Source organism: Colius striatus, chromosome 1 (genome assembly GCF_028858725.1).
Source record: "Colius striatus isolate bColStr4 chromosome 1, bColStr4.1.hap1, whole genome shotgun sequence".
In the NCBI taxonomy this organism is placed as follows: domain Eukaryota; kingdom Metazoa; phylum Chordata; class Aves; order Coliiformes; family Coliidae; genus Colius; species Colius striatus.
In genome coordinates, this window is record NC_084759.1 from 167,291,251 (window position 1) to 167,315,299 (window position 24,049).

The 24,049-nt window shown below is 37.1% G+C and overlaps 1 protein-coding gene across 4 annotated transcripts in view; it reads left to right on the forward strand.

Annotated features, from left to right (window-relative positions):
- Positions 1-24,049, forward strand: part of NAP1L1 (nucleosome assembly protein 1 like 1) — a 30,758-nt gene that overhangs the window by 946 nt on the left and 5,763 nt on the right. For 3 of the 4 annotated variants that reach the window (XM_062016169.1, XM_062016159.1, XM_062016174.1), the window contains exons 2-9: positions 13,162-13,196; positions 13,904-13,992; positions 16,263-16,365; positions 19,516-19,657; positions 20,124-20,204; positions 20,424-20,552; positions 21,044-21,115; positions 21,742-21,881. In XM_062016169.1, the coding sequence (XP_061872153.1) occupies positions 13,180-13,196; positions 13,904-13,992; positions 16,263-16,365; positions 19,516-19,657; positions 20,124-20,204; positions 20,424-20,552; positions 21,044-21,115; positions 21,742-21,881 (773 nt within the window). In that variant the 5' untranslated portion in view covers positions 13,162-13,179. The remainder of the gene's footprint in view (positions 1-13,161; positions 13,197-13,903; positions 13,993-16,262; positions 16,366-19,515; positions 19,658-20,123; positions 20,205-20,423; positions 20,553-21,043; positions 21,116-21,741; positions 21,882-24,049) is intronic. The other variant, XM_062016182.1, reaches the window with a different exon arrangement.

Consider the following 24,049-nt stretch of genomic DNA (forward strand, 5'->3'; position numbering starts at 1 on the left):
TCTTGCTGTGGTGTGGGGAGCAGCGGCCAGGGCGTGCTGTGCTGCTCACTGCTGGCAGGGGGACCCAGAGACTCGGCCAGGGGACGGGCAACTCGTGCTTCCTGCCTCAGAAAAGAGTATTTGTCGGTTTTATGGAGTTCGACATGTCTGTTCTCTGGGTGCCTCCTAACTGGTATCACCTGGAATGAGGCATTGGCTTTCCATCTGGCTCTGGATGTGTTCATTGTCCATAGTAGTAAGTACGAGGGGTGCATGAAGTCTGTCATCAAGGAAGACTACAAAACTACCTGAAGCATCCAGTAACTACAACTGGAACTAGTGGCTTGTGTTTTGCATTCATATAGGTCTATCTAAATATAAAACTTACTCTGTTTACTCCATGTTGGATGTGTAGTTATACTGCAAGTACTTGTGAGGCTTTCCGTATTTAAAACAAAACCTTCCCCATTTTGCTTGCAGCAGAGAATACAAACCTTTTTTTTCAAGTGATTGACATAATAATGAGACATTGTCATCTTCCAGAGTTTATCTCCAAGGACGTTGCAGTTTTGTGCGTGTCCATTTGCATTTGATGCTCTATGGACACACACATTTTATGTTCTGACACCTTTGAGTTGACATTGTTGTCAGAAGCTACCTACAGCTAACCAGCTGGTTAGTAGTGTTCCTGCTGTGCCTTTTTTTCAACACTCTTTAAAGAATGATAAAAACACTGCACTTGGATTGAAGCAAGCTGCAAATCTTTCTTGTAAATACAGAAATTATCTCAATTCCCAGGGGAAAAACAAAATTTGAGATCTACATAGACTGAAATTTGAGTGATTTGGTTGCCTTAAGGTTGCATTGGCTTCAGATATCTGAAACATTGATGTAAGTGCTTAGAATAGGTGTGAATTTCTGTTTGTGTGGCCCACTTACTCCTATGAGTGGGATAAATATCAGCAATTTCCGCCCCCCACACTTTTTCTGTATTATGTGACAGGTCTTATATACCATGTGCTCTGGTTTCTGAGGATAGGCCAAGAGCCTTGTGTACACGTGGGAGATTTGAGTTTTCTTGGGGCCGCTTACACTTCTCTGGTATTCACAGGACTAGGAGGTGAGCGTTGAGATTGCTGAAAGTATGCAGAAGTAGCGTGCTGCATCTCTGCATCCAGCCTAACATTACAGGAAGTGCCCAAAGCACTGAATGTGCTGTGGTGCTGTGTCTGTACAGCATATTAAGGCTCTTGCCATCCTTGTGCTTCATCTAGCCCATACCTTATGCAAAAACTGTTCCTGGGAGCAGGCAAGGAACTTGTTATGGTGATCTGCTTACTAAGCACCCTGGAAATGAGTTGCAGGGTTTTTTCAGAGCTTATTGCATAACTGACAACATGTGTGTACAAGTGAAACTGAAAGCAAGGCATCGTGGGTATGTATGTTATGAAGCTTTGTTAACAGAGCTTTCACAGCCCTGAGTGAGACCTGAGTCTTACAGACGGAGATTGTGTTCTTTAATACAGATCCCTAGATCTTCATGACTTACTGTGATGTTAGTCACATTGGTATAAATATGTTTATTCACTTAGCTCCTAAAAGCTGAAGTAATTTTAACACAAAGAACTTCGGTCATTGTGACAGAGATTGTACTCCTTCGGGGAATAAAACAGCTTGAGGATTTGTATTAGAATAAGACAAACATCTTCGATTGAATCCTTTGGTGAAAGCCATTTTGTTCCAGTAGACCAGTGAGTGCAATGAATGTATGTATAGTATCTCCGTATTTCTCCAATATTCGTTGATTTGTTTATAACCCAGTTCAGGTTCATGTGACACAGCTGTAAACATGCTGTATCTCAAACTAGAGGTCTGATTCTTATTTCTTTGGGTAACTTGAGGAATTTGGCAGATTGTAGGAAGTGGGGATGCAAGTGTTCCTTAAACACCTGTTCATCTTTCTCTATTTGCCTGTGCATTTGGTAGAACCTCAGCTCTTGATTTTTCCATGAACTGGTAGTGCTTTGTGGTGTGCTGGTCAGCTTTTGTACAGAAGACAGTACTTTGTAGACAAAGCTCAAGACTTTAATGATTGGTTGTGTTTTATTAGAGCTGAGGAGTCTTCTGGTCTAGGTGACTGCATTCCACCTTAACTTCTTTTTAGGAAAGCAGCTAGTAAATAATAGAGTGGAACTGCATTGTACAATCGGTCTTTAATCCAAGGAATGGTTGTGATTATAGGTTTAATGCGTATAGGTCCGTTTTAATTTGTAAATTCCATTGAGTTCCAAAGTGGTTGTAATTAAAGCTAATTCAATCTAGTTGTTCCTCACTCAGCTTAGAGGTTAGTGCAGTTCCTTCTCACCTAACGTTAATCTGGAGTGTAGGTCTGGTGCCATAATGTATTTGTCTAGCAAACCAGACATACCTGGAAGGCATCACAAAGTTGCTTGGGGATTCATTTGATGAATTTCTGAAAAAGTTATTTGGAAACAATGCATGAGGTTTTTGACAGCTTCCTACACTCAACAAAGTTAATGCAAAAGGAAGAATCTTAATTACAAATATGGCCTCATGTATTTAGTGATAACTTTGACCTTAATTTTTCAGGAAGACTGCATAAACTGCAGGCTAAAACTTCATTTACGTTCAAAAAAAAGAAAAGGCAATTCAACTAATTTTCTTTTGGTACTTTAATTTAAAAATAGAATTTATTTAAGATTTGAAGTAATTTATGTTCTTTCTAAAGATTATTCATTTAAATGAATTTACTTATTACCAAAACGTAATCTGCATTTCAGCTGTCATCACAGGTTAGGCTGGAGATCTTTCCTAGATGGGAAGCTATTTACATTTTAGCATTGGAAAATAAAAATGTATTTGGGGGCTGATTGTGTGCCTAAATGTGTATCCACACAGGCATAATTTACAATGGTGATGTCTCAGTTTAAAGCTTAAATTGTAAGAATGAGTAGGCAGTTGCACATCAGCTGTTTCACCTGGTCTGTGTAGGCTTTAGAACAAAATAGTACTAGTTTATCCTTAGTAGCTTTTTATGCCTCAAAAAGTGAAACCAACTTTTTAGATATGAAAATTTGAGTTTCTGGATGTACCGGTAGCTCTGAAGTGTTTGGTTGCTGATTTGATATTTATTCTTTAAAAAAGTAACACCACCACCCCCTAAATCACAGAATAAAACCAAAGAACAAAAAAACCCCACTGCAACAAAACCTGAGGAATACTAGAATTATTCTTGCTTTCAAGTGTTGGAAATTCTGGTTAAGAGATTTGACTAAACAGGTGCCTGAAATCTGAAATGAAACAAACCTCCAGATTTCTCTGACCCAGGATAGAGTCATAAATGCTTATCTTTTCTGGCAGTGTGCAATATGGTTAGTTTATTCCACTGTTTTCTCTGCATATTGTTTAATAGATGATATTTCAAAGGAAGGAGGGTCAGTTCTTTCAGATTTTGTGTGAGATGACTTGTCTCTGAGGGTAAGTTTCCTTTTAGTTCTGGCTCTAGTTAACCTTTCAATGCTTAAGCTCGTTTTTTAAGTTACGGGTGTGCAGGAGGGGACATGAAATAAGAAATGTTTACATACAAACCATTTTTTAATGTTCTGTTTGAGCATCCTTTTAATTTGTATATTTTAGTGTCCCTTCTCATTGTTCACCTCTCAAATATTCTTAATATCAGATCTAAACTGATTCTGTTCCTCATTCATGTTACTAGGCCCTAAACTGATATCTTTTCTTTTCCCCATTGTTCAGCAGTGAATACAGTATTTTTATTAAGGATACGTTACTGAAGTGTATAATGATGATATTTTGCATTGTGTATTTTTATTGTTGTTTCAGACTTTGACTACTTCTGCATGTTAAGTAGAGCTCTCCAGTGCACTGCATGCAGTTATATCTGTGCCTCTGCACAGCATTTTTTTGACCTTTTGAATTTAAATTAATTTGAATTGCTTCTTTTTAATATTTGTTACTTCAGATTTTAGTGTTATTGATTTTATCTTACTTGAATCACTTTTAAACAGTTCTTAATTCTGTCATACTCCAATTTTGGAAATTGCTCATCTAGACTTTGGATTGTTAAGTATGAGCTGGTGTTGTCATTGAAATCGGGTGCTTTGTTCTGTTCCTTGTGTGTGTGAGGTGTGGCATCATCAGAAACATGCTTGCTGTTTTTAAGATGGTGAGATCTTTGTGACATGGCCTCTTGATTACTATATCACCTTCTTCACTATAAGGTATCAGGTACTTAAAATTCACAAGGAAGTACTTAGGAAGGTCACTTTTTAAGTAAGGCTGAGGTTCTTCTCTATAGATGTAGTATATGTTTACAGCGTCTTTTTAAACTCTGTATTCATCTGACTTACTGAAACCATACCCATGTGTGTGCTTCTGTTAGGTCTTGCTGCCAGTTGTAGTATCTTAGCCTTAACAGCTCCAAATTGTGTCCAAGTTAGATTGTTGTTGTGTTCTTTTTTTTTTTTTTTGTGAATGCTATCTTGTTAGTTAAAAACCAGATGTTTTTAAGATTTGAACTTTAGTATTGCTTTTGTTTCCATGGAAAAAATAATTGAACTGAAGCTAACAAAAAAGGTGCTAAATGTATTTTGGCAATTTCAGTGGCTTCTTGGGGAGTGAATGAATTTACAATATCGCTCTGCTACTGCTGTGTTCTGGCAAGAATCACACTTTTGCAATTCATACACATTTTCTGGTGTTTTTAACTTTCTTTCAGATAAGAATATTTAGATATTTTTAAGTGAAACTGGATAAAAACTTTAATGCTGCAGTGAGTGAGTCTTGCAGGTAGCTGTGTAACTTCCAATATGTTTGATTATGTGGCAATCTCAGTCAACTGACACTTCATTTTTTCATGTGATGTTGTGGCATGCACAAGTTGATCTTTTAAAATGTTAAAATGCACCCTGCTACCTGCAGTATTTTGTTAAACCACATTTTTTTTGTTTAGGGACTTTTTAACAAACTGAATACTTGCACCAATGTGAACTATGCCGGAGAAATACTTTCTTAGGAAGTTTCAAGTATATTTTTATATATGAAGATTTTGATTTCAGCCTTTCAGAATGGTTGGTGTTTTCCCATTATCAGTGACAGAAAGGAGAAACAGCAATGAGCTTATACTGATTACTTTAAAAAAACCAAATCTTTGCTTAGGTTTTTCAGATTTGAATTTAAAGTTCTGTATTTTCTAATGATTGTTCTAAATAGAAATTGTTAGGTTTTCTGCTACAGAATCTTGGCATCCAAAACAAAAGCCATATTGTGTGTTAATTGCTCTATTTTTAGAACATGATCTGGGATCTCAGATGAGTAGCAGAGACAAACATGCAGATATAACTCAGTTCTGATTTTAAATTGTAATTCTGTAGTCCATTTCCTTCTCCTTTTGGAGACTTGATTTTCTTCAAGAGTAAACAGGTATGACCTAAAATTCAATAAAAATGCTACAAAAGTAAAGCAAGCCCTGCAGTTGCTAGTAACTGAGTTAGTTATATATGTATGATTACTCTGATTTGTTTTGAGGAATTTTGAGTTTTTCCCATCATGTCACTGGTGTTCTCACGCAAGTTTTAGCACACTTGGAAGTTGAAATGTTGAAAATAGATGTTTTCGTGTGTCATGGCTTCATGTGGGGCTGTTTCTGGTAATGGGGAAGGGGCTGTAAAGATGGCAAAACTATGACATGGTGCCATAATGTGTATTGTTCAGAGGCCTGCAAGCAGTAGTGAAGTAGTTGCGTCAACAAATAGCTGAAGTTGATGCTTTTACCTCAGGAGTTAATAGGAAAAGAAAAAAACCCAGCATTTAAGGGAAGAGAGAACAGACAGTTTCAATCAATTGTGTTGTGGTACTTGGTTTAGCATCATCATGATTTAGTTTTTTATTCTCTACAACTAGATTCAGAATTTTCCATGATATCACTAGCAGTTATAGCATACAGTTCCACAGTAACTTTGTTGTTAGAAAAGGTACTTGCCTGTGATGGCCTCTGTCATGGCCTCTGTCTCTCTTGACCTTGCCACTACTCATGCAACTGCAGGTGTAGCCCTGTACTAAGAAATACTGGCTTTTTTTTTTTTTTAACTTTACAGGCATTGCTGATGAAATAAATGGGGTATGTATAGCTAAGGAAGAATCATAAGTTTTTGCAGTAGCATTTGCCAGTTAAATTGGCTGTCTGGGAGATCATGCAGCAGAGAAACTTGGTGTTTATGAAGGGCATGTATCTCCCTTGCAGTGATGTGAGTGGTCAGTTGAGTGCTTGAACATAGCTAAAAGTTCTGAGTATGTTTTGTGAAATACCATTACTCATCTGAATTTCTTATCCTCCTCTGTTTGGTCCAGAAGACCTTACTCTAGGTTCTGCTAAAGATTCCTGTGTATCGCTGTGCCAGTCAACATGTCTGCTGTTGACTGTGCATGTCTTTTTGGACTTTAGTGGATGAGTTGGTGCTTACACAATGAATCAGGGGGATCTGAGTTACTACAAGGATCTAGTAACACCTTGTTAGGATTGAACCTGGATCCTTGCTTCCATTGATGATTAGCTCCCTAGTCTCTTTATCAGACCTTGATAGTCTTTATATTAATACTGTCTTCTTTATTATAGCATTCTTTTGTTTTCTGTGCTGGTATTTGAGCAGACAAGCTTGATTAATTTAAATTTTCAAATCTACAGTAGATAATTTCATCAATTTTTGATCTCCTGCATAAACAGTCAGAAATCTTTTTGTTAACAGAAAACCTTGAGGCATTAAGAAGAGGAAATTGTCTCTGGACTGTTCAGTGGCTGATAATGTCTTTCATCAAACAGATGTGTTATCTTGATGTGCTGGCAGAGGACTACCCTGCTTTCTTAATAGAGATTGATTTTTTTTCTCTTTTTTGACCTTCAGCTTTCCTAAGAAAGCATACTTTTCCATAGTAGGAATGATATAACCTTTTGTGATGTGATGCTTATCTACCATGTTAATGATAGGCACGATGTCTTCTTGTTTCATGACTAATTTCCATGCAAGTAGTAATAGAGATTTCATGAGTTCAATCCTACAAGTAAAAATAAAACATTTAGTCTTCTGCTTGATTACCTTTCGAAATGTCATTTTCTGATATATTCTTAAAAAAGAAGCAATTGAAGAGGAGCGAAATGCTCTGAGCTGCTAGTTACCACTGAACTGTGATCCACCTGATGATTGATAGCATAGCTTCTACTAACAGTTGTGAAATGATTGATACGGTTTTCTAGGTTGTAATACCAAAAACTTGTGTTTAACTGTCACATACTGTGCACTTCTTAAAGAGTTCACCCAGTTCTGATGTTGATGTGAATGAAACTGTACCATGCAGAACATCTAAGCTCTTCCATTACAAACCTCTCTTAGTGGTTTTGAGCAAATGATGCAAACAATTATTTTTGAACATCTACAGTCAAAGAGTGTCTTTTGATGGAACTCAACTCTGCACTACTATTTTAAGATTTGTGATTTTTTTTTTTTTTTTTTTTATGCCAGTTATGTAAAGGGAAATGTTACAAGTTGCCCTCCTGGAATACTAAGCAAGAACATAAGTTTGAAGTAACTTTCAGTGAATGTATTGCTCTTGATTTTCCTGGTCTGTAGTGAGAGTTGAACTTGGCTGGTGTGATGTCATTTGTCTGGCACCTTTGGTTTCTGCATGCATTGCAAATACCTTAGAGGATTAATCCTGATTTTTTTTTTTTTTTTATAGAACTAGCAGTCCTCTAGCTGGGCTTGTTTTTACCTCACTGACATCTGACTTAGTCCACTTAGTTTATTATCTTATGTTATAGCTTCTTAATCTCATGTAGGACTTATTTGTTGTAGGCATCCTCTGTTAATGTATTGCTTTCAGATGCCCAAGGCTTGACAGAGACTGAAGAGAGGCTGATATGGTGTTCTATGGACAGGCTGACTTGTCTGCAATACTCTGAATTATTGACTACTGGGGAAATTAGTTTGGGCGAAAGAGTAGATTTCTTTTAAATTTGTGAGTAAATGAGCCTTGACTATAGATTGTGTCCAAAATCCTAAAAAAACTCACTTGTGTCCCTTGAACTACTTCATAAGTGTCTTTGACTTGCTGTTGCAAGCTAATTGTGTGAGCTGTTCTTCTAGAGAAGGGGAAATGGTGTTTTCTGAAAGGGAGGGAATGAGTATGGTATCCACAGAGATGCTGAGCTGCTGAGATCTGTTGGAGGCCTGCAATGTCAGCCTTGGGACTTGTGCAAAAAAAAAAAAAAAAGCTGTTGTTTTGCTAGAGGAACTGTGTCTTGGGAATGCGTTGCTGCCTCCTCAACTGACTCCTAATTCACCTCACTGTGACCTGTCTTCCTAAGGCCGAGCGGATGTCAGGGTAATCTAATACTGGCATGCTTACTTGGGAAGCAGCAAGCTGACCTTCAGAAATGAAAAGCTTCTTGCCAGAGTGTTTATGTCCTTGCGGTAACATGGCTGGTGTTGATGTGCAAGCTCCGACTGGTTTCTGTGTGGATAAAGGCAGATAGGAAAAATGGAAGACTGGGAAGGGCTGAATATTTACAATTTGTATTCCTGTCTTTACTTAAGCAAAATTACTTAGTGAAGAAACAATAACCTACAAAAACCAAAAGCTTACTAAGCGGTAACCTGAGGATGAACGCATGGCACTATCATGACTACTTTCTGCATCTATCAAACTACATTTCTTAAAATGACATGACAGATTAAAGAGGTGAAATGTCATTTAAACACAATGAAAAATGGAAATTTTCCTAATGTTTTGGTAAGATTTTAAGGGAGTTTTACTATTTTTTTTAGTAATTCTCCAGGATACACTCAAAACTCTTGCTGGGCTTGTGTTGAGTCAACTGTCTCTTAACCTTATTGTTCTGAAAAGATATGTTTCTTGTGATGGCAGGCTTGTGGTCAAGCTTAAGCTACCCATATGAAAGGGGTTTTAAACTTCAGCCTCTAGAATACTTGGAAGGTAGCTTGCTTTTCTGTGATTTTGGTTCCTTTTTGTAGCATGAACTTCCTATATGTTCTCTTTAGAGCTCTGCAGATATAACTTTCTTTTTCTCTGTGTATTTTTACAGTAAGCAGCAAAACATTTTAAGTAAAGCCTCCAGGCACCTCTGTATATCACCATAATGACTAAGTAACAGAGAAGTAATGTATTTTACAAATGAGGCTGTTATTTGCCTGCTGACTTTAGAAAAGGTGAGGAGACTACCCTTTATTGGTACTCATAAGCCTTTTCTTGCAGTCAGGAAGCCTAGACACTGAGGCCTGAAGTATAATCCTGCACTGGCATCTCTCAGGGACTACATCAAGGTGTGATAACAGTGAATGCTGCATTCTGCCAAGGTGCAGCAACTGTTTGCAGCCCTTAATGCACCTTTGAAACAAACCAGAAACATTGACTGTGGCTTTCTTGTGGAAAGCTGAAATGTGAGTGCTGTATTGAAAGATTTAGTTTTGGAGGGATACTGCAAAATAAATACTACAGTGATGTATTTTGATACTACTGATTATGTTATGTCTGAAGCTCTGGCTACTAGGCTGAGTGGGGCCTTGTTTTAGACACTTTGCAGAAACAGTGGGGACTGCTTGTAAGGAATGCATTTTCTCAATGCTTTCTAGCCCCTTTTTTTTTTATCAGTAGATCTGTGTCTGCAGAGAAGCTTATAGTTATTTAAGTAAATGAGAATAAACTAAATGTGATGCAACTGTATATCCATGCTAGTCGTTTGCACAGGGTAATCTAAATGTCTGCCAATGTAGTTCTGTGGCATAGTGCCTTGTAGGCTCCTCATGCAGGAACTGTTGTCTAGAGCTGGCAGATGACAGTATCATGACAAACAGTAGTATCTCCTCAGTTTGCAGAAGAGCTCTTCCAACTGCAAATGTTCTGATACTGAGTTTGGTAAAAAATGGAGGGAAGATTAAAGGATGAGACATGAAAAAGACTGATGCAAGGCAAATAGGAAAAATGGGATAAGGCAGATAGGAACACACTGGAGGGAGGCTCTGAAGTTGACAGCTGCTTGATACAGCTATTTCGGTTTCAAAAATCTTTGAAGAAAGTTATTCAAAGTGTTTGAGTAAACTGGGCCATAGTTGGAAAACATACAGTGCTTGCGTGGGTTGTGCAAAAACCAGTGTTGTGGTTTAGGCCCAGCTGGGAACAAAGAACGAAGAAGCTGCTGGCTCACTCTTCCTCTTCCAAAAGCTCTCCCTGTCCTGCTAGGAACTCCCTAAGGACAGGGAGGGCTCACTTGCCACTTATGGTCCCAGGCAAACAGACAGGACTACTTGACTTGGAGAAAAAACCAAAATTTATTCTACCACCAACCAAAATTAAGCATAAAACAACACATGGCCTGCATGGGCCGCTCTGACCTGTGCTTGTCCTGAGGGCTGCAAGTCCTCACTGCCTCCCTTGTGAGTCTCCTCTGTGACTGGCCTTGGGCTAAGCTCAGCATGCTCTGTGGCTGCCTGCCCACACAGTCTCTGGGCCCTCCAGATCTGGTCACCCCATCTGCTGCGGGGTCCTCCCAGACTTGCTGTTGAATTTCAGTCCTACCATTGCCCTCCATGGGTTGCTGGGTGACAGCTGCTCTCTTGCCATGGGCTGCAGGGGGGAGTCTCTTTTCTGGCACACCTCTCCCTTCCGTCACTGACTGCAGGGTCTATGTGGTTGTCTCCATCTTGACCCACTCCTTCCACCTCCTCCTGATGCTGCAGATCTCCCTTTCTGAAATAGTGACCACAGAGGTGCCTGGCTGGGCTGGAGGTGAGTCTGACTTGGAGCTGAAGGAAGTTTCGAGAACTGCTTACGGGGGCAACACAACAGCCCCCTCCCCTGTTACCAAGCAAAAAATGGCTCTACACAAACCCAACACAGCCAGGAAGCAGAGGGAAAGTGCTGCTTGCAGTGAGGAGGGATTAAGGTGCTAGACCTCCAGAGGATGTTGTAATGAAATGATGTTCACAAATGGTCTTGGAAAGAGAATTGAGCAGTGAAAGGGTGAAGATTTGCTGATGACAGGTAGTTGTTCAGTATGGCAAGAACAAGAGCCCACCAAGAAATTAAAGAATACAGAAACTACTGGGGAAATGTCCTCTGCCATGCTGTTGTCCACTCTAGAAAAAAATCTGACTTGGTTATAATCTCAGAGCTGAATGTTACAACTCAAAGAGAGTTTTAGCACTTCTGTACTTGAGTGGTAACATCAGTATACCTACATGGTTTCAGGAAAGATGAGGACTAGTTTATTAAATAAAAGTTGATTATGACATTGTCAAATACCAGCACTTCCTGAGCCATTGTGGTTTTTTTTTTTCTGAATGTGATAAAAAGCTAGAAGAGTTTCTAGGGGAATTCTTGCTATGTTTTTTTTTTTTTCTAGGCAACTGATAATGGGCAATGTTGGAGATGGGATGAGTACTTAAAGTTTTTAGGAATGACTTGGTCATAGCCAATCTTTTTTCTCCATTCAGAAAAAAAAATATTTGAATTAGCTATAGAAGTGATCTCTTTCAGCAAAGCTGTATCTAAGCTGTTACAGATGCCGTTTCATCTATCCCACTGTTTTGGTGAGATAGTGTTGTGTCTGGTCATGCCTTTGAAAGAACTGTCTCTAGTTTTATGGAAAGTAAAGCTGTATTCGATTGGGAGAATCAAGGAGAAAATGTTGATCTCTTCAAGGAGCAATAAGAGTCTTATGAATGTGATCACTGTCAGATTTGTATAAAAATGCGAGAAAGGCAGGTGAACTGTGTATCTTGTGTTGTTTTACATGGTGATACTACCAGTTTCCTTGAAAAGGTACTGCATGAAGAACAAGTCAAGGAGAAATGTGTAAGGAAAGAGCTATTTTGCATGGATTACCTCTTTCACAAATCAGAAACAATGCTGTTGCTCAACAGAGAGGCACTTAAATGTGAGTTGTAATCGTAGTATGTTTTCAGTTTCTATAGGTCTGCACTCTGTTTTGAGAATGGTATCCAAAGCAGGCTCTTCGGAATTGTTACATAAGGCAGTTTACAACCATGTGTAAACCTGAAATCTCAAGACAGGGATTGTGCTGATGTGTCACACAGTTTGGACGAATCAAATAGAATTTTTATCTTTTTCTAGAACACATTGCTCACACACTGTGACTAAAATTCCCATTGGAATGCATTTTAAATAGTTAAGCTCCCTGAAGGAAACTTGTATTTATTTAACTTACTGGACAGCAGTTAAAATGGGATCTATAAAGCAGTGATTTCTGGGCCAGGGGATTCTTTTTTGTACTTGATGTCTTCAGAACCATTGAACCTGAGATGGCAATAATGGGACAGTGTTTTCTTGTATGTAGTGTTACCTCTGACTTCAAGCTACATGAAACATCTTTTTTGCAGACTAGACTCCTTGGTACTGTTTTGCTGGTGTAATATGTTAATCACTTGGTAGTGCATTTGAGATCACAGGTGCTTCATGGTATGCAAGGTTTGTGGTGGTATCAGTAGATGTCATTGCTAGTTACTTGTCTGGAATGTGTTTATGATAATATGAGATACTTAAGAAAATTCTGATCATTCAGAACAAGGAAATTAGTCATTTTAAAGAACTTGGCACCTGGAATAATTTTTTTTAAATGTTGTAGTTCTCTGGGTGTTGTGAGGAACTATCTGATTTGGTTTTGTATAGATGAGATTAAAAATAAACCTGGAAAAATATAGATTTAGTATGAAAAGAAGCTAATTTAGCTTTAAGTATCCTTTGTCTGCAATTATATACTGGAAAAAAGTAACTGTTACCAAAAGGGTTTTAGCACCTACTTTGCTTCACTTTTTTCCACAAGTTATATTTTGATTTTATGCTTGGACAGGACCAGTTTCAATCTGTGATAGCAGTACAGTGCTGTGATACAAAACACAAGGCTGTAAACCAGAATAAAGTTTTTCAGTATTTCTCTCTGCTTTAGAGTGCTTGGAAGATAATACCACTCTTCAGACTAAGAAATAAAATAAATATATATTATAAAGCTGACATGGTTTATGTTTCTTTCCTTTTTGGTATTATGGTGCTTGTCTGTAGACCTTGTAAGTGAAGTCTAATGCTGCTGTTCTTACATTTTTGCTTTTCCTCTAGGGTTTGAAATCTAGGAGAATGGCAGACATAGACAAGTAAGTAAAATCTGTAGGTTACTGAGCCTCTCACTGTGTCCTATGCTATACTTCAGCTGGCTATGTTCTCCAGGCACTTGATATAGACAGGGTCTAGGTAGTGATCTTGGCACTGTAACAAGAGGTAAGGTTTGGACCATGTGGGAAAAAAACTTGAGTTGCTCATGCCAAATGGGTTTGGGACCTTAAGTAAATATAAAGCTGGGACAAGACACCAATGAATTTCCATGTTAGTTGGAATTCTGAAGGGGAGAAAAACCAATAGTACTACCCATTACTACTGTTACACTGCACGTAGGTTTTTTCCATACTTTGAATTCTTGTAAGTTGTGGGACTTGAAGTATAGTTGATGTGAACCTACCCTCAGTTCTTAAGGCCTGCACATCTCAAAGAGGATATGTAGAGCAGAAATAAGGCTTTGACTTCTTGATGTGAATGTGGAGCTGAAGGAATTATTTTGTGAAAAGAAATCTTTGAAATTCTGGAAAGCTGCTCGTTCTTTAAACTGTTCTTAGCTTGTCAAATGTGAAACTGGAACCTATTAAGGCAAATTTGGCTTGCTTTGGCTGTTAAGACATAGTTTGTTGGATGCAACTGATGCAACAGTTTGCTTCTACCCACATGATCTCTAGTTTGAGCTATTTAAGCTCATTATAGTATTTTATAAAATTAGCTTCTTGATTCTTTTATTGAATATTCCTCATAGCAAAGAACAATCTGAGCTTGATCAACAAGATATGGAAGATGTTGAAGAAGTAGAAGAAGAAGAAACTGGTGAAGATGCCAATAGCAAAGGTAATGTTGAAAACAAGGGTGTGATTTTGTTTTGTTTTGTTTTTTTATCTGCAGTCACTCGTTTTAGTTATGGTTAGTACCAGTTCAGATAATACTGGCCATTTGTAAGGATGTATAGTTATAAAAGAAAGGATTATTGTGGATATGGCACTAGATTCTTTCAAAACTATGAACAGTTAAAAGCTTTTAAAATGTGAAGCTTTGAGTAGAAGAAAATTAGATGCATATATTTGTGGATCTCTTTTTTTGGTCAGTTGCTTAGTAATTTGCTGCTGAGTTTGATTGTGAATGGAACAGAAATCATGCTTAGTGTTACCACTCTTTTGTAACCAACAAGTCCTCCTTTTTTCTCCTCTGAACATGTATCAGAATACTTGTGATGAACAGTCTTACATGTGCTTTGTAGCTAAAGATTGGGAGCACAGATATAATCTGAAGAGCAAATAGGCAAAAGAGAAATAACTAACGATCTGTGCAATAAAGTGATTTGGACTGCTGCTAACTGCCTCATTAAGTGATTGTTTGAACAGAATAATAACCCTAAATAAAGTAGAATAATTTTTCTCAAGATAATGTCAGAAGCATTGCTATATCTATTGAAAAAAGTGTTTTGAAAACTGGATTGCAGAATTCTGGGGAGGTGACTGGTTAACTGAAGAACAATTTACAATAATTAAATTGCAAGTATTCAGATGTCCCAAAGGAATCTAGAGATGAATGTGTATTTTTAGTGATTAATCCCAGCTATTGTAGATGAGGATCAGAGGGGAAATTATACTACAAGAATCTTGGAGGAAAATTGGATTTTAGAAATCAGAAACATGTTTCAGTAGTAGGGAAACTTGACACAACGTTAAACATTTGTAATTCTTGCTTGTCTAGTTTTCTAGTGTTTTTTTCATGCGGAGTTTTCATTAGGGTTAACAGATTTACTTTCAAGATCTAGATAATTCTGTCTTTATGTCAAAGGTCCTTCTGTTGTCACTTAAGTAGAGCACTCTTGCTTTTAGGAAAAAAAAAAGCTCTTTGGAGAAATAGTGTTCATGGATCCCAAAACTTGACAAACAGTGTATGTGGTTGGAGATCAGTTTTTAATACCAAAGCAGAACAGACATCATACTCATGGTATGCCAATACCAACAGCCACAGCACCTCAAACTAAGTGGCAACATACTCAAATGGCATAATTTTGTAGGTTTTCAAGTGTGAAGGAAACACTAAGGAATAGGGAGACCAGAGAAAACTAGATAGCTTGTCAAGGGGAGTAGTGTTTGCTATGTAGTGAGGCAGTACTTTTAAGAAGTAAGTACAACTTTAACTGCTAAAATAGAAATTGATTGCAATCATCATGGAGAAACAAGACTGCTTTTTTCGATGTTACTTCAAACATAACATTTTATGCTAAAATGTCAGTGCCAGAACATAAAACTTGAAAATGGTATACTATTTCCAAAAGCAGACTTGGTGTATCAGGAGGAATTCAAAAGCTTCCCTCTTAGTTGAAGATATCAGAAGGTTATATAACCTAGTTATTTTATAAGGCAAACAAGTGCTTTGCGTTCCTGTCTGTAGATGTTAGACATTGGAGGAAGACTGCAAAAAGACATGATAAAAACTGTTAATAAACTCTTACTAAAATGTGCAAAGTTGTGAAATTAATTTCTGTAGGTTGAGACACAGATTTTGAACATAACTAAAAGACTGGATGGAACACTTAGGCTAGGAATTCATACTTTTAAAATGTATTTCTGCTTTGTAATTTGAAATGGACTTCCCATTCTGATATTCTGTAGTCAAAGTGTTCGACTAGTCTAATGAATAATTTGTTATTTTGCAGGAAAAAATACAAACATAGATTTGTAAAGCAACTTTAAATACTAGTCTGAAACTGTCAGTTTACCTAAAATGAAATGAAAATACTAATTCCAGTTGTTTTTTCCCTTCTGAAGTAAAAGCACAAATTCTTCTACCTTGCCTTTCCTTAATGAATTCAAAATGAAAGCAGTCAAGGCAAAACTAATGTTTTGGGGTGCATTCATATAAAACCTTTTTAACAAAACAGCTCAGCTTGCTAAAGAGTGGCAATGTTTTAATCCAAGTACTGATTCTATGTTAAGAATAGGGTGGTTTTGATCCATACATATAAATTGTTGAGGTACTTTTAATATGTTTCTCTTTACAAGTTTATATGTAGTAAATGTACTACTCTTCTTTCACCATTAGTCCAGAATATTCTCTTTGCACTTACATAATTTTCTTTTCAAATTTAGCTCGGCAGTTGACTGTGCAGATGATGCAAAATCCTCAGATTCTTGCAGCCCTTCAGGAAAGACTTGACGGTCTGGTAGGAACATCTACAGGATATATAGAAAGGTACAGTATTTGTCCAATATAAGCAAAGCGGTAGTTTGCTTTCTGAACAGTATTGTCTGTAGCATTAATACTCTTGAACTGCTGTGCTGCTTATCAGGAAAACTAATATAGTCTGTCTGTAGTGCATCTCAGAATTTGAGTTTTTATTTGGGCTTTTATGAAGAAAAGAATGCTAAAATATTTATAGTGGCTGACCCTGTTCTTGCAGTTCGGGTATGGCACACTTCTAAAAGATTCTTTCCTGATATTTGGAATGTCTTTTGTAGCTTTGCCTTAATCTTGAATTATCGTAAGGATGAGTAAATACTTGGACACCTAGTGTCTCTAATGCAATTTTTTGGTTAGATTGTAATGAGTACCTAATAAAATTACACATGTTGCATCAGTATTTCATGTAGTTTCCTTATGTATTAAAACTTGCAACAATCTCTTGCTAAAATTTTCTTTATTTGATCTGCATTAATAGAATTTTCTGGCGCTCATGTTCATACACAATTTTGAAGCATGTAACTGCCTTGCTGTGACAGGGTCCTGCATTGCTATTGACTTGATCTGGGGCAGCTACTGAGTAATGGGCATTGTTGCTGTTGCTACTCTTACTCATACCACTTCCCTGTTATAGGTGTTAATATGGAAGAAAAGCTTGTTTAACTAACAGCCTTCCCCAATAAATGCTGTCCCAAGAAAGAGCATGGAGTCAAATATTACCCAGCTGTTTTCTCTGCTAGATACTGTACACTACAGGCTCTCTATACCCAGTATTTTTCCTCTGTTTTTCAGCAGATGTTAATTAACCTCTACTAATCTTTCAGGTCCTTGATCTAAGAAGTGAACAAAAGTGGTAACACTGATTTACATGGCATTCTTCTAGTCAGCTGCTCTCTAAGATACTGTACCATTTCTTCTTCAATTTCAAGTACAGTAGTGCATTCTTTGTCACAAAAGCATTGCAACTTTGCCATTGTACCAAATGCTTACTTAACTTGCAATATGAAAATAACTGAAAAATGTGTGTAATGTGAGTCTGCACTTCCTCAACATATGCATGCTGACTTAACCATGCTTTACAGGTGCCTCTTCCATGTCTTCCTGAACATTATGTTGAGCTTATTTATCTTCAGAGTATAGACCCTGGAATGGAACAGAAGTCAGCAGGAATCTGGGATGCTAAAATCCTGTTATGTGGACTGTTAGGATATAAATGCACAAGTTGGTAGGAAACTAAACAGGTTCCAGGAAAACATCTGTCTACTCTGCCTTAGTACCTGCTAATTGCTTGTCAGCTATCCAATAACTTACCTCTTCGACTGTTCCTGGCCACAATAGTTTTAATAAAATTTTCATAGAATAGGTTTTCCCTCAACTGCTCCCAGGACGTTGTATTCTTGTGTGATCTCAACATTTGTTGCTTGACTGCATGAAGAGCAACAGGTTTTACCTGCCATTGTTGTACTTGTGCAGTCCAGTTCCAATTTCTTGGTCCACTTCTCCAGTTTAGTTTTACTTCGTAAGAGTTGTCACTTTCATGAAATTATCTTTTTCTAAAAGTACAGAGTTTATAGAGGTAGCAGATGTACAAATTGTGAAACTGGAAGATCACGTTGGTATGGACTGTAATGAAATATAACTGACACATGCAAGAGATTCTAGATTATCTAATAAAAGGATTAAAATATTTACTCTGACATACCAGAGTTGGACCTGCTGCATGTATGGCACTACATCTTAGAAATTTCATAGTGCTTTATTTGCTAGCACCAGTACTCTTAGTCTAGATATATGCATGTGGCATTAAATGGGCAATTGTTGTATGACTTACCTGTGAGGTCATACTACTTTTCGTCTTTTAACACTTTTTTTTTCTTGAACTAACTGAACTTGCTACTTCAGTTGCTGTTAGTTCTAATAATGTACTGATGAAATTACAGCAAGCTATTAACTTGACTAACTTCTGGAAAAATGTCAGAGTAACAAGGATGCTATCAACCCTTTATGAGCATATGTGACTAAATTTTAACTGGTTTTGTTAGTTTATATAGCAGATGTACTTTTGCCCAAATGGAAAGGGAAATCTTGATTTAATGGTGATATGCATATTATCTTAGTAGCCAGAAATAGTACATTCATGTTGAGCATAAAAGTGTCAGGGAGAAGGGTTCTGTGTTTTAAAGTGAACAAGTATGTTAGAACATGTTTGACCTACCTAATTAGAGGTAAGATAGCTTTAGTAATTAATATGAACCTTCAGTGTTTAACTAAGCTAATACATTCTTGATAACCTCCTCTAACCTGAAGCTGGTAATGAGTAAAAGCAGTTGTTTACTACCGTGTTCTAAATACCATGTCACAACTGCTTAATAAAACAAATATGTGACATTAACACGGTAATTTTCTGTAACGATATGCTGGGGTTTGGCCTACCTCACAGGCAGTGGAGGCTGTCAGTAATGAATAAATGTCACCAGTAACTTTGATATGGGTAACTTTCTGTCCTGACAGTAAGTCTATGATATAACATAGTTTACTAAAGTGAAACTGATGTTAAGAGTTGTAGCTAATAAGTATTTGTAGTGAGGATGGCATTAATTGCTTTCCTTTTCTGCATGTTTAATACAGTGGCTTATTTAGCAAAACAGTTGTCTCATTTTGGGTGTGATGATTACTACATTAGACAGTGGTACCAGCTGCTTTCTGTAGTGAAACAAAAATGGCCTTTGAAGATGAACTTCTGTAGTCAAGGCTAACTCAATTGTCTTGAACTTCCTTTTGTAAAATCAAACCAATTAGTGACAAGAGCTTTCTTACTTATGCTCAATCATATGAATTTACTATGCTACTTGTTAATAATGTAAAACTTGTTTTTAGAATGAAGTTTTACTGCACAAGTCTGTCTCATGATTGACCCAGGTGTTTGGAGTACTCTGGTTCTAACTGTGGTTAAGCTTCAGTTTTAGAGCCTGTGCTAACAGTTTCGATGTGCATGGTGCAGTGGGTCATAGTTTTGATTTGTACAGCTTTCTAAAGCTTAAAATAGAGCATAAAATCTGTTTTGATGCAAGTTGTTTAACTTGAAAAGGGACTGGTTAAGAAGGGGTCAATACGTTGCTTAGAATGCAGCGTTAGTAACAGTTCTGTCACTGAATTTTTCAGCTTGCCTAAAGTTGTTAAAAGACGAGTGAATGCTCTCAAGAACCTTCAAGTTCAGTGTGCACAAATTGAAGCAAAGTTCTATGAGGAAGTTCATGAGCTGGAAAGAAAGTATGCTGCCCTCTATCAGCCCTTATTTGACAAGGTATTTTAATGCTAATCTGATTTGTACTTAAAAGCTTTAGCTAAAACACAATGGAATGTAAACTGAAAGTTTATGTATATTCTAACTTACTTTGGTCTCTTATATGCCTTTTTCATTTCATTGATGTAATTTGTAATGTTGATGTGAATATCAACTAAGATTAAGGGGGAGAAAAGTTCAGTCTGTTCCATGGTTACCAAAATCACTTCAATATACCAGGCTTCACCTTGTTAATTGAGCAGATATCAGATGTTATGGTAACCTTTCTCGAACTTTGGTGGTGCTTGTTTTAATGTGTTGAAAAGCTTATAACTGCTGAGTTGTCTTCTAGGGACAGAAGAAAAAGTTTTGATAAATAGTTAATGTGTTACTAATTGTGTAATTTTGGATTAGGAATTTATTGACTAGGGCATTGCTAGTTACAATGACTAGGAAATGTGAAAATATTCTTGGTTTAATCTTCTAGCGAAGTGAAATCATCAATGCAATTTATGAACCTACAGAAGAAGAATGTGAATGGAAAACTGATGCTGAAGAAGAAATTTCAGTGAGTACCCTAATTGGTTTTCATCAGTATCTCAAGCTGTAGCATGAAACAAGATTCAATAGTTGGTAAAGTTTTAAAAGAAGTACGTGCATAATGATTACTTGCTTATAATAAGCATGCACATAAACTTCACCTGTACTGGTATCGACGTAAAACTGTTCACGAACCTGTGGTCACTCTTTTAAAATGAAGAGAAACTAACATTTTTATTCTATCAAGGAGGAAATGAAAGAGAAAGCCAAGCTTGAAGAGGAAAAAAAAGATGAAGAAAAAGAAGACCCTAAAGGAATTCCTGAGTTTTGGCTGACAGTGTTCAAGAATGTGGACTTGCTCAGTGATATGGTTCAGGTAGGTGGTGGTCCAGGCTTTTTTAAAGTTGCATTAGCACCTAATCCAAGGGCCTTTAAGAAAAAGAGTAGAAAACAGTATGTCATGTATTTGCTGGAGAGCAGAAATGGAAGAAGTACTTGGATATCATCCCTGGTACTTTATTCAACTGAGAGCACAGAATACGCTGAAATACATTCTTACTGCTACTTGTTGAACTTATTTTATCTTATTAATACACCTTCTGTGCTTATAGGAGCATGTATGAGATGTATATGATATATCTAAAAAATGTATTTGGTTTTTGCACAGATTCAGGTCAAGTACTGCAGTGTAAATTCTGTACAGCTGTTGTTGCCATCTGCTGGTCACATTCCTGAAAATATTTCAGTGCTGTAACAAGGTTCTTGTATTTAAAGTGAGTTTTACATAGGACAGCTTTTTATCTCTGCAGAGTCTTAAATCTGTACAATTTCATGTTACAAAAATTCAATAAACTGTTTTCTTTACAGGAACATGATGAACCTATCCTGAAACACTTAAAAGATATAAAAGTGAAGTTTTCAGAAGTTGGACAGCCTATGGTTAGTTTAACTTGTTTAAACAAGATTACTTTTTTTGCTAACTCTTGTTTATATATCAGTAGCAGGGTCTGTAATAGTCAGTTATCTTATGGCAGTCATCAGGAATATGCAGCTGCTTGTCTTCTAATAAATAGTACAAGGACTAGTACTAGTCTTGCAGTACCATATGAATGATTTTAGACTTAACCTTCAAATTCTGAGAAGTTAGTAACTTGGCCTTAGGATCACATCACTAAGTTTCACCTTTAAATTTTGATACCTTCAAGCACTTTTTGTATCAAAATTACAATTGGATATAATTTTGTTGTCAGGAATGGATAGCTTGCTGAGTTTTTAATATTTCAACTTTAGAAGTTCTCTCCATACATTAGCATCAGGAAAGCTGTACACTGGGATGTCCTATCATTCCTGCAAGCAGTATGTTAACTAATAGGCACTGTAAATAAAGTCACTTGATTTATTGTACAACTTGGGAAGCAAAATCTAGAATAAGTTAGATACATGTACCATTTCAGTATTGGAGGAGATGGATATATTCCATTGCATGTGTATTGGTTTTGGATTTTAGCTATTTGGATGTTCAAAGTATGTGTTGCTAAAGCTGTTGCTCTGCAATTCTTTTTAAGAGTTTCACATTAGAATTTCATTTTGAACCAAATGACTACTTCACAAATGAAGTATTGACAAAGACTTATAGAATGAGATCAGAGCCAGATGATTCTGACCCGTTCTCCTTTGATGGACCAGAAATCATGGGTTGCACAGGGTAAGTAATAAATAACTTGTAAGGCTATGTAACAGTTTCTTCCTTAGTGTTATCCAGATGTAGATTTACAACATTTTGGGAAGTTGCTGGAAAAGATATTGCTACCTAATAACTTGTATACAGCTGGGTTTGACTTGAGATGTTTGGTGTTTTTCTTTAACTTCAACACAGTATATAAAAGTCTATATTTTATATTATTTAATTTAAAAGTCCTCATGGTTTGACTTCAGCCAGCAACTTGCTTACTTGCCCCCCACTCCAGTGGGATGGGGAGGAGAATAAAAAAAAAAAAAAGTAGAACTTGTGAGTTAAGAACAGTTTAATAGCTAAAATTAGATAAAATATAATAATAAATATATAATAATAGTAATGGAAATAAATAGAACAAAAATAAAGAAATAAAACCCAAGGGGAAAAAGAAACCAAAAAACCCAAGTGCAGTCTAATGTAGTTGCTCCCTACCTGCAGGTACCAATGCCTGAGCAGCCATTGCCCCCTCCGTCTCGGCTCCCCACAGTTCATGTAGTGGGTATGGTACTCTGTGGTATGGAACAGCCCTTTGGGTAGTGTGGGCTGGCTGTCCTGGCCTTGCTCCCTCTCAACTTCTTGCGCACATTCTTGCTTGCAGAGCAGGGAAAACTGAAAAGTCCATAACTCAAGATAAGTGGTAATTAGCAGGAACCAGAACGTCAGTGTGTATCAGCATTGTTCTCATGCCAAACACAGACCTGTACCAGCTATGAGGAGGAAAACTAAATCTGACCCAACTGAAACTGGAGCAGAGTGTATACAATATGTATTGTCTATACAAATAAAACAATCTAATGAATGTTCATTTAGCAATACTGATCTGCAGTCACTAAAGCTGAATTGGAAGGTGAACATTGTTAATGTTTTGCATGCCTTGTTAGGTTTTTTGAAAGTTTCTTTGATTGCTTCTTTTAATCCCTTTGTATTTCTGACATGCAGCATTTTGGGAAGGCTGTTTCAGTTTTACTTTGTATCTTGTAGTTGTCCAGTTTGTTTTGTAGATGTTGTGTTTGCCTCTGACTTTCAGTTGATTTGTTTGAGAAATGGAGAACAATCATCTCCTATTAACTCCAGGTTCTTTGTGATTTTCAAAGAGCTGTCACACTCCTTTCTCAGTGATGTCTTTTGTTCTAAATGATCTGTTATTCCTCACTGATGATTCTGTTCAATCTGTATATCTTTGTGAGCATAAGAATAGAAACTTGAGTTACATTTAGTGTCATGGGTACATCAATGCTCTCTGCATCATGGCCTGTTCAGTTGCTTTTGTGTTAATGTCTCTTTCATGTTCTGACCGCTCTTCTGACTGAAAACTACTTGAGCCTATCGCTGCATAGTCAGAGTTGGTTTTACTTGTATGTTGATCTGCAGTTACTAACTTTAACCCCTTTATTTCCCAGTAACCTAATGCGTAACATACTTTTGCAAATGTCCTCTCAAGATTGTCCTAAGTGCTTGAGTAGCTTTGACCAAACTGTTTGGTCTTCCTCAAGTTAGGAATGTTTTGATAAAGCATAAATCCTGGCAAACATGGCTGTAAAATGAAGCTCTGCTTCTGGGAAAATGATTTTATTTTTTTTCCTTTTTCTTTCCCAGTCTTGTTTTTTATCTTTTCACTGAGACAGTCTGTTCTTATCCCAAAGCATCTCACCCTTTTCTTTGAGTTTTTAAAGGATTCTAATCAGGAGCTTCTGCAAATGTGGATGGTCTTATTGCTGTGGCTTCATTTACATGTCCCTAGAATTCTTTGTGAGTGTGAGACAGACCTGTGGGCATCACTGCTCTGTAAGGAGGAAAGAGTTAAAAAAAACTCCTGCAGTCAACAACAAGCAGACAGAAAAACCCCAACTAAACAAGAAGGCAAAAGCCTGGCAAGCAACTTAGAACCAACCCAAACCTACACACCTTGATGCATTATTTTAAGGATTTAGTGATTACAAACTTTGGCATATTACTGACATGACCAAACATGACATTACTTTATAATGGATGGGTAGCTGTAAAAATGGTATGATGATGTCATTTGATGGGAAACTAGGTAGAACTTGGTAGCTAATGAAAATTAATGTTTCTGACATCGAGTGCAGAAGGAAAAACTTTTCCATGAAAACACTTCAGTCATAAAATAAACCTGTTAC